This window comes from Corvus brachyrhynchos, unplaced genomic scaffold (genome assembly GCF_000691975.1).
Source record: "Corvus brachyrhynchos isolate BGI_N302 unplaced genomic scaffold, ASM69197v1 scaffold220, whole genome shotgun sequence".
In the NCBI taxonomy this organism is placed as follows: Eukaryota; Metazoa; Chordata; class Aves; order Passeriformes; family Corvidae; genus Corvus; species Corvus brachyrhynchos.
The window spans coordinates 7,137,964-7,148,951 of NW_008236209.1; the positions used below are offsets into that span (position 1 = coordinate 7,137,964).

A 10,988-nucleotide genomic window follows, 5' to 3' on the forward strand; every position below is an offset into this window, starting at 1 on the left:
TTAGTATCTCTGCTAAATGCAGCAACCAGTGAAGGGCTCATTCCAAAAATACAGCCTCCTGAGCACTGGCACGGTTACTGACGTTCCCTCAGCAACTGTGTCATTCTGGAGAAGGTGGAAGGAAGAAAAACACCCATCAGTTGTCAAGGAAGACACAATGGCCCAAGATCTGATTTAACTGCCAACAAATCCTGCAAAATAATTTTCAACCAGCCCAAGCAAGTGCCAAACACAAGTGTGACTTTTGGAAGGTGCCATTTGTGGCAGAATCCCAGAGAGAAGCAGAGGCAATATTAAAAGCATGAGTTACTAGACAAGTACAGGGTTGATTATGTGCATTGTATAACATCCTTGCATCCAGATACATGTTCTGGAGCATAACTTGGTTCCAAAATTTTTCATTTTAGTGGAAAAAAACCCTATATGTGTCTCTGGACTCCAGGGTGTGAAGCTGAAGCTTCCTGGTGACGTGGAGATAAAACAGTGAGATGCTTTTCCACAATTTCAAAGCAATTTCTGTTTTGCAAAAGCAGGGGAAGGAACAGATACAGATAAATAACTATTTCACTCTCCTCCAACAGCATTAATTGGCCCAGAGAGGTTGTGGACTCCCCATCCCTGGAACTGTTCAAGGCTGGGTTGGATGGGGCTTGGAGCAACCTGGCCTGCCACAAGGTGTCCCTGCCCATGGCAGGGGTGGAATGAGATGGTTTTTAAGGTCCCTTTCAACCCAACCCATTCCATAATTCTGCAATTAACTGCCCTATTAAAGCAAAACACAAAGACTCCCCAGTTCTTCCCAAGAGTTAAGACCTTCAGTACTTTCCAGTAGCCAGGAGTAGCTTCTGTCTTCCAAACTATTTCACCACAACTTCCTCTAGGTATAAACTAGGGACACGTATTACTTGTATTAAAAAATGTTTGGTTTTATTCTTCTTTATTCCTAGAGTTGTCACAGACCTGCAAGACAGCACTGCACGAGGAAAACAAGGCAAGTGTGCTGCAGATTTTAATACCTACTTTACATTAGCTAGAATATGTTAACTAGACTGGGTAGAAGTAAATTACAATAAATATTCTGATTTTAAAAGAAAGCATTTAATCCCAGATGAAAACAAGAATGTGGTTATCTAAAAAAGTGCAAAACCAGGAAAACACATTTATTTTTCCATTTATTGGCACTTATTTGAAAAATGGCATTAAATATTCAACAGAAAAGAGACAAGTTGACCCACACTCAGCTATTAAACCCCCCTATACTGATGTGTCTTCTAACAAAGACTGGAAGAGACACCAGGAGGTTCATTCTTAAGAAATAAGCAATATTTTTTTAAAAAAGAGTCTTGCTCTCACCACAGAAGAGTGAAAGCACAGCAACTCTTTGGCACAAACCCGAAACTGCAAACCCAACTTTGCCTCAGCAGAGAGAGCAAACAGAGCCAGGCACTCCCGTGTGCGTCTGCTCAGGGACAAAGGGCAGCTGGACTCAGCGAGGGACTGCAACCAGCAGGGTGATTCTTACAATAATTTAAGAGGAATGATACCAGAAGTAAACCATGTCATATCTTAACTAGAACAGAGTCAGACTATTAAATACATTCTATTTTCTCTTTACAATAAAGACACACAGAAATGGGTCACCGGCCCTCATGTCACCAGGTCTTTGCACTCCAAGTAATCCCTTTCTCATTTTGATGGCTGCTGTCAGTCAAAGCTTCATCTCTGTGAATCTTTCACAGCAGTATTCAGGGCAGGATTTTCTCCTATTTAAGGAAGTTCCCATACTTTTCTTGCTTTATGACACACTACAAAGATTTAGCGTTTAAAAATAAAACATTTTGCTTCATTATTAACCTCTATGGAGAGAAGGTTTGAAACCACATAGCACAGATGCACAGACATGTACAAAGAGGGACTCAGCTGGGGGAGTTCAGCTGCACAACCCCAGTGAGGGTGTCGCTGCAAAATCCCAGACAGCTGTCCGTAGGAGGTGGGTCTGCAAATTCTTCCTCCTGGTTGGGGAATTTCAGAGTTGAGATCAGGATGCCTCAACACACTGACTTCTTCAAATGTCTCAGATTACCAGATTCCAGGCTTCCAATCAGCATTTGAAGTTTTCAACAGCAGAAATGACTTGATGTCATTGTTTGAGGAAGCGACATCAGGAAATTAAACACAGATTAAATATGTTTGATGGCCTCAGCCTGTAAAAAGGCATTCAAGATTCCTCACTATATCTGTCATACATGAGGACAAATACTGACAGTTAAAATAATGCATTCCTGAAGTACTAAATACTAAAATCTCAGGATTTAATTTATTGTTCCAAATATTGTCACTATTTTTCCCTATTAAAAGACCTTTAACAGAGCATCTACCACTCCAATACATCATCTAAATGGGGAAGAAAAAGAAATAAACCCCAGATACAAAACCCCAGAATAATGTTCCACACCTAATTCAGATTTAGTCCCAACAGCAGTCATGATCATGAATAAAATCCAACATATAAATTTGACAATTCACCAATTTGTTCTTTTCTGAGATTCAAAGGAACACAGAATTGATTAAGAGCCAATCATAACAGAACACAATAATAATAATAACAATAACAATAATAATAATAATAATAATAATTCCCCCCTGCAATATTCTCCCTTTCATATGAAGAAGAAAAAAAATATAAATATCTAACATTCTGGGAATATAAACAAGTAGTAAGCTGCTTCATTGGTTTTAGGCTGAGGACAAATGTGAGTTATCTGCTCCTCCACAGGCAGGGAGGACACTGGCTGCTGGCAAGACAAGTCTTCCACAAGCAGGACACATTTACAGTGTTTGTAACTCATGGCAAGGAGATCACATCCACTGCAAACCAGCAGCTGCTGACTAATGTGAGCATCCAACATGTCTGCAGCCCAAATGCTTCTGTATTGTAGTAAATGTCATATAAATCACTAGAAAGGTGAATTCCTCCTCAAGGAACTATTCTGGAAGTTTTCTAGAAGTAATGACATTGCTGGAAGTTCCTATGAGGAACAGAATGGGTTACACACAACAGAAAGTCTGGGCAATATCCTGCCTGTTTCCCGGTGTCCATTAGCAGATTCCTGCTTCTCAATCCATCGGTAACTTGGCTGTGAGATCAACAGGTAAAAATGGGGATCTGGAGTCAGAGAGCGACACTGGAGAGTCTGTGCTGGTGCCAACTTCAGCTGGAGAGTCACAGGAGGAGCCTGCACTGCTCCTGTTGTCATCCAGGGCATGTGAGGACAGACTGAAAACAGAGTGACACCAGGGAGTGAGAAACGAGGCACTGGCTCAGGTTAAGCGGCCAAAACCAGCCCAAATCATCACAAAGCCATTCTAAACACATGTGCATCTCTGAAGGAGCAGCAAGCCCTATGATCTGAAATACACCTGCAGCTACATACCTTGCAGTCACTTCCAGACACACACAGGACACTCTGCCCATTTCCCCTTTTGCTCACCCAAATATGGGGCACAGATCAGAAGTCCCAGGCCGAGCAATCCACTGCCAGCTTTACTCCATCCTCAAAGCCCTGGGCCAGCACAACAGCCAGAGGCCTTTTTGCCAGGAGAGCCAATGATAAATTGTCCATCCTCCATTGTACTACGTATTTCACAGGACACAAATTCATGATAGCTGATCTATCATCACTGATAGCAGCAAAGTGATTTTTTTAAAATTACCATCTCCTACAGCAAGATGCAGCAAATGAACCCAAACTGCTATCCCTACTGTAAACAGGGTGTGCAAAAAAGATATGTTTTTGAAGTACCTTTAAAACATCTATTTTGCTATTGCTACTCAAATCTTGTGCCTTGTGTGACTTGTACAGCAGTGAGCAGCAAAAAGACAGAACTACCGTGAACAACTCTTGACAGTTGTGTGGGCGCACCCTATGTATGATTAACCTTTTGACTAAAACACTAGATCAAACTCCCTTGCTATTACCAATCACCACAATTTTTAATGAGGTACTTTTTATCTCCTCCCAGCTCTTCTGACAGACTCATGTTCCTCTGTGACTAAGACCAAGGGCAAAAAAGCAAAACCCTATTCAGCCCAAAAGCATCAGCATTCATATTTGATTGCAATTTGAATCAGACTCCAAAAGCTAGCATCCATGAGGTGTCTTTTCCTAAACATGCTCAACTGTTATCAGTCAGGCCTAGAAACTGCAGAATTGTAGTGAACATTGCTGCCTATTTACCGTGATAATTTCAATGCTGTAACATTGTGAGATATCTCTATTAAAAAAAGACAAAAGCAAGCACAAAAAACTTCAAGCATAATCACTGCTAGAAAAAGAAAATATTTGTAATGCTTCTGCTGAAAGGGACAATAAACAGCACAGCATTTACCATGCCCCAAGGTCTGCCTGATGTGCAGCCTCGGGGGTTAGCATGTTGGTGGATCCCTGGAATAATCTTTTTGGGTGATCTTCCATCTCTGTCACACCTTTGGGAAGAGATAATGAGTGATAAAAATTACTACTCATTTAAACTAAAATCTACTTTCAAAATACTTCTACAGAGCAAACAGAATAGAGGTTCAAACTTATAATAGACTACTCCATTTGTAGAGCATAGAATTTAGATGCTGAAATTTTAAAGGCTGTCTATTTCCTGGAACCATTTTGTCCAAGCTCCAGTACAGTTTAGTGAGTTATTAACTAAGGCTTAGATATCAGATATTTATTCTTCAGTAGTGAAGAATAATCCTTTTGTTTCAGTTTATCCAGCTATCAGTTCACTGACCAGCTCCACAAGAGCAGAGAAGCTGAAAATAAAGAAAAAGAACAAGCTCCAGGATTATCACAAAACTTTTCCATTGACTTAGATTTCCAAACACTCTAGAAGAAGAGAGGATAGATATATGCTTAAATAAGCTATGGCAGAACTCAGATGAAAGTGGTTTAAAAGTTGTTTTAGAGCCAGAGGTGTTCTGTAATAAAGGTGAAGCTTGAAGATACAAAAATAGGTGCAGTAAAATTGCCAGAAGTTAAACTTGAAGAAAAATGCAGAAAGACAGAGAAACATTTCCTAATTAAGCTGTAAGGTGCCTACCAGGCCTGGGCATCAGCTTTGGGTTTTGAAGAGTTATTTTAAATGTACAGTACCTGTGTGCTTCAGTCAACCAGGACTTTCAAAGTTTTCTGTTTAAGTTAAATATACCAATAGTTGTATTTACTGTTTTGTTAAGCAGGTTACATCACATTTTTTATCACATCTATATGACCACAGCAATGGGGAGGAATTAGAACAAAACAATTATTAGCATTATAGAATTACAAGCTTTATGGAATAGTAAAATCTAATTTAATTATTTGTCTGTTTTATTATGTGCAGTATGTTCTATTTCTAGTCACTTTTTGAAGTATGAGCCAACTGGACAGAATTATGAAGAAAGCTATATGAGTTACTAGATGACTAACAAGCTGGCCTATTGTATTAGCCAAACCTAAATACTGTACCTTTTCTTTTGATTGATCCAAGAACACTTGGTCGAATGCAGTTAATTGGGCTCTGGCTTCTCCTGCTAAAAGAAGACAAATGCTGCACTGAGATCACCATTAAAAGAGAAAAGTTGAAAAAAGAATCAAAAAATACTCAGAGAACAAACTACTGGGTAGAAACCACTAAGAAAATAGGCATTAAAACAGCTTATCCAAAAGAAGTCCTCTTTTTTTTCCCCTCTGAAGATAGGCCAGGAAGCACAGAACTGAGCAGGAAAAGTTTAATTACATTATTTCACAACTGGGGCAATCTAAAAGCTCACATCCAGACACTGACTACATCTCAGTTGACAGGCAGTGCTTTGCTGAACTGTGAGGGCCTAGTAAACTTTAATGGTATGCCCACATCACTCAAAGGAGTAACAAACCCTAAATCTGTTTGTGTTTTCTTCCCCTCAGAATTCAATTACTAAAGATGTGAATGAGAGCAATATAGAGACTGCACTGGGAACACGGATGCCACAATGCAGCCCATTTCCCAATGTTATGACATGAGGATTTTGACAAATGCTTTACACCACCATCTAAAGTCTACATGAGTATATGAAGTTGTGTTTGTGCTCAGAAATCAATTATGGATATAACAAATTCTGGTATTTCAAATGCCTACTGTGAACAAGCTATGCCAATTTTCTATCATTGATATGATCTGGTGACTTACCTTGAAAATCTCCTTGTTGGACTTGGGCTGGGACTTGGAGGCAACCCACTGCTGCTCACCAGACTTTGCAAAGATGGTGAGAAACATTGCTGAGAGGAAAAGAGTTTGTGTTATTATAAATACTGTATCATTCCCATGTGGTAACAATTGACGCTTAACTGCAGAGAAATAAACAACCCAGAATTAGTTTCAGCAAGCAGTCACTGGGTATACTGAGACATCACTTTTTGCTACTGAGAAAAAAAAAATTAAAATTGGACAGATTCCATTTTCATGCAGATTTATTTCACTGTACTCTGGTTAAACAGACTTATTTGTTTTTTATTAACCACAGCACAACAGCTGAACACTCCACAGAAATTCACACCCACAAGATGAGCAGCTGGTATTTTCTGGTTTGGGGTTTTAGGGGGTTTTATTTACTCTCTAGTTTCTTGTTTGCAGCTGAGGTAGAAAGGAGCAGGTGGCTGAATCTTTTGCTACTAATTTGGTTGAATTTATTTAGCTCTACTTAAGATAAAACCATCATTATCACATTTTGCTCACCTTCCCTATTCCTCGTGTAGGTGAAGGAGCTGGTGAAACTGGAACAAAGTCTACTTGCTTTGGTGATAGTGATTTTTCAAAATCATTGTCACTCTGTAAACAGTACACACAATTAATCTTATGAGCAGGTACCTTAACAAGAAAAGGACTGTTTGGTGTGAAATTCCAAAGTTATCCTCCATCATATCAACAATTTTTAGGCAGCCATTTATGAGCTTATGTTTAACAACAAAAAAACCCCCCTTAAACATTACATGGAGAGTATCAGAACATGGAAGAAAATTTGAACAGGCAGACATCCATGCAATTTCCTTTTGACATAGCATCCCAAGGAATCCACATGTACCTTGAACAACTGATAATTCTATGCCTTTTTAGTGTGAAAAATTGCAGATCAAAAGCAGTGCTATACTAACACCTTAATTGTAGGTCAAACTATCAAAGGAAATGTTGACATGAGAGAGTCTCTAGTGTCCTGATACTGATGATAGAAACACAAATTAAAGCATGAATGCATTACCAGGCTCAAGCTCTCCTCCCATGAGTGGCTCATCTGCATTGCTACTTGCACTTCTCTATAAAGAAAAAAAGAAATGTATTGTCCCGGGCCCATAGACGGCTGCAGCGACTGTTCTACTTTGCCTTAGCACTCACCTTTCACGAACGGTTTCCCTGTTCAGCAAATTCATTCCTTCTTCCTAAAAGGTTAACACATGAAGAAGTAAGGTCAAAAAAAAAGCACTTTGTTCCAGCAAATCAGAAAAGCTGTGGTTTCACTTCACTTTGGCATGTGGAAAATATAAATCAACTCGGTTAAGCGACAATAACCTCAAGTTCTCACTCCATGAGAAGGAGCAAGGAGGAGAGGATGAGAAAGAGATGTAGCAAGAGAGACCATCAAGTAAGAAGTGTTTATGTGAGCTGGTTGTTTCCCAAGCAGCCTTATTTTCATTACTAACCAAGAGGTAGCTACAAAACTGAATAATGATAGTATGAACCAGAAATTCTGCACAAGCCAGAGTGTCTTTATGCAGTCTTGAGTAATATCATTTTACAAAGGGGGCACTAGAACAGATAAACCTCAAAAACATGGCTGGATTCTTACCTTACTCTATGGATTAGTGACTAACTAGACACTTGTCAGCATCTCACTTGGAATACACTGCATTGCACACAATGAATTCAGGATTCAGTGAGGTTTTTTTCTAAAAAAAACTCCATAAAGTATTATTAAAATGGATCAAATATGTAAAATTAAACTAAACATTAACACCAAGTACAAACATGACTCAATCTCTTCTTAGGCAGACACCATTCACCTAAATGTGACCCAGTCTGTTCAGTGAATGAGTAGATTCCCTAAATCAAGAGTAAAAGTTCAACTAAACATCTTCACAATCCTCATCATAAGTAGGAAGAGTCTAACCTACTTCACCTGTGTGATAATTTGCTCAGATTTGAAAGAGATCAGAAGTAAATCACACAGGTTCTCAGTGAGTACACAGGACATGGAATTAATTCCAACTAGTGAATCTAATGCTCAAACACAAATTAGGAAGTTACACTTTTTGCTTTAATAAACGGATGGCAAAACCATGAATGCAGAAGCATTTTCCAGAAGATTGAATCATCAAATTTTACTTCATGTAATAGAGCAGAGCCATAATAGTTCATTCCTTTGCTCTCAGCATATTTTTCATTATATCTCCCTGCTCACTTGCAGGGGGGTTGGACCGACCTTTAAAGGTCCCTTTCAACACAAACTAATTTATGATTCTGTTATGATTCTGTTAATTTATGATTACATGTTAAACCTAAGACTTTTTGTATTGATGAAAAGAGCTGTACAACTGACCCGAGCACTTCAGAGTCTATTTAAACCAGTAGATTATTTACATAATGATAGCAAGCAGTTATTTTCTTCAGGTTTACTGTGCAACTACCTGAAATAACCGAGGTGGGAAGCACAAGTGCCTTCCACCACTCAGGCAACACAGCCTAAAAATGCTGTCTGAAGCATTAAATCATTTTCTTAACTTTTGACCCTTTAAAAATCAAGCCTATCCATTGACAACTAGCCAGTGAAAAAACAAAATTTTAAAAAAATTAAGCATCTTCAAGCTAATTTTATAACCATTCTACTGTCAAAAAGTGGAGATACAAAATGAAGGAGACACAAGAGTTTGAGCTTGTTGATTTTAAAGTCTTCAGCCTGCGGTGTGCTGGCTGGGAGCAGAGCTATTTGAGCCTGCTCAGATATTCCCCACACTACCCCCCTTCCCAAGTGTTTGCTCTGGTGCCCTTCCCCCTCCATTCGTGCTGTGACAGCACAAGTACAGGGATCTGGATAAGAAAATTATACAGATGAAAAATAGCCCAGCCAGAAGAGTACAGACTATTTTTCAGCCAGAGTGCCTCCTTATCCTGCTCATTTTCTAGCTGCACAAAAGTCTTGTGCCAACACAAGTTAAAGAACACTTTGTTATTGGCCCCGAATATTTATGCTGGCATTGCTGCCAAAAACTTGGTGAAATTTAACTCTAAGGGTTTACATTAAAGGTTTCCTTTCTAAAATGTCCATTTTAAGAATCCTTTCTCTGGTTAAATCTTCTCCTTGCTGTAAGATGCATTTTGCTTCATGAAATGTGGAACTGGGCAGGCAGTTTGAAAATAAAATCTACAGCCAGTTGAAGGACATCACATATCAACCGCAAAAAAACCCAGACACCTATAAAAAACTCATTTAGAAGAATCTGTGCTTACTTGTTTGATTTGATGAAGACGGCTGCTAGGAATACGGATAGGAGATGATGGCACAAACTGCAAAACAAAGTCATATACAATTGAAAGTACAGCAGAAGGGAGGGAAAGGTGCCACAGGAATGTTAGTAAAGTAGTGCTGCCTCAAACTAAAAAAAAAAGTAATTAAAAAAAATAATTTATAACATTCTCAGTGTATATATAAACTACATCACTTACTTGCAAGAACATGTTAAGATGTATTTCCCCATTATACTGCTTTGTAACCTCACAGATGCTAATTGGTATCAGCCTAGCTTCCATTCCATTTCCAGGCAACTAGAACTGACAGCCTTCCCCACAGAATGGAGCTGCTTTTCACTAGCACACTGTCAGCCCTAGTATATATACGTTGACGTAAATATTTTCCTTTATGGGATTCAGAATATTTATTTTCATTTAAGTGATCCAGAAAGCTCCCCAATAGATCCTTTAAAAATACAAAGCCAAAACAACACATTGTACAAAAAGGTTCCTGGGTTGTTGTCTGCCTATAAATGAGTACTTTGACAGGTGAAAAAAATCAGCTATTAGAAGGCTAACAAAGAGTTAAACACTTCCTTTATGGTTTCTCAAGCACTTCACCAATTTGGGTGAAATCAGAGAAAACGCCACTAAAAATGGTCTTCTGTTAATGCTGACAGATTTGCACCAAGATCTCACTGGAATGCTATAATCTAAAACTGCACACCCAAACCCAAATAATTTAAAGTGATTATTTTCTCAAAATATAATTTTCTTGCATACATTTCCCATCTCTCATACGGTTAACCCTCAGTTGATTTACGTCATAGCCATTCAGGGAACAAAAATTCTAAGCTGAAGCCTTGAACGGAGGTTTAACTTCTCTGTAAGATGACAATCGTTCCAAAAAATAAAGTGTCTTTTTAAAATGGATGTGTTCATCAAGTAAGGTTTGCATTATTATAGGTGTTTTTATACTTCATTCATTATAAGGCTTCATCTGCTTCACAAATCATCAGAAGATTGAAGCTGGACAACTAACAAACATTCAGTTAACTGTTACTGCACCATTTTCTAATCAGTGCCACAGAGAATACAAAGATTTTGCTGCCTGACAGGGTAAGTTAACACGGACTATTAATGCTTCATACATCCAGAACCCTCCTTATAAAAAAACAAACACGAAGACATCACACCCTTCTTCTCACAAAAGAATTCAGCCTATCAGGCTCACACAGGGGATGACTAACATTTGTGCCAGAATTCAGTCATCGTAATATATAGTACTAAAGTCTAACAGCTATAATATCTTGATTTGCTACTTTTAAAGTCCAGTTTAGGTCAGCTTTACTATTATACTGGGTTCCCAAAAATCCTGTGCACCTAATAAAAATTCCTCCAAGCTGCACCAGCCAGTGCAGACCTTGAGTTGACCTTGATTCTCACACAGAGAAAAGGATTTGGACAATAGTGCA

The 10,988-nt window shown here is 38.7% G+C and overlaps 2 protein-coding genes across 4 annotated transcripts in view; one reads left to right on the top strand and one right to left on the bottom strand.

Annotated features, from left to right (window-relative positions):
- Positions 1–905: 905 nt before the first annotated feature.
- LOC103622859 (protein FAM122A) overlaps positions 906–10,988 on the bottom strand; it is a 16,110-nt gene continuing 6,027 nt past the window's right edge. Inside the window, exons 3-10 of one of the 2 annotated variants that reach the window (XM_008641884.2) lie at positions 9,514–9,570; positions 7,405–7,448; positions 7,271–7,325; positions 6,751–6,843; positions 6,205–6,293; positions 5,502–5,563; positions 4,390–4,486; positions 906–3,277 (exon numbers count right to left, since the gene is read on the bottom strand). In XM_008641884.2, the coding sequence (XP_008640106.1) occupies positions 3,118–3,277; positions 4,390–4,486; positions 5,502–5,563; positions 6,205–6,293; positions 6,751–6,843; positions 7,271–7,325; positions 7,405–7,448; positions 9,514–9,570 (657 nt within the window). In that variant the 3' untranslated portion in view covers positions 906–3,117. Of the gene's footprint in view, positions 3,278–4,389; positions 4,487–5,501; positions 5,567–6,204; positions 6,294–6,750; positions 6,844–7,270; positions 7,326–7,404; positions 7,449–9,513; positions 9,571–10,988 lie in introns of both variants that reach the window. The other variant, XM_008641876.2, reaches the window with a different exon arrangement.
- Positions 3,320–10,988, top strand: part of LOC103622885 (protein FAM122A) — a 28,020-nt gene continuing 20,351 nt past the window's right edge. For both annotated transcript variants that reach the window (XM_017743159.1, XM_017743166.1), the window contains exon 1: positions 3,320–3,325. The gene's annotated coding sequence lies outside the window, so the exon portion shown is untranslated. The remainder of the gene's footprint in view (positions 3,326–10,988) is intronic.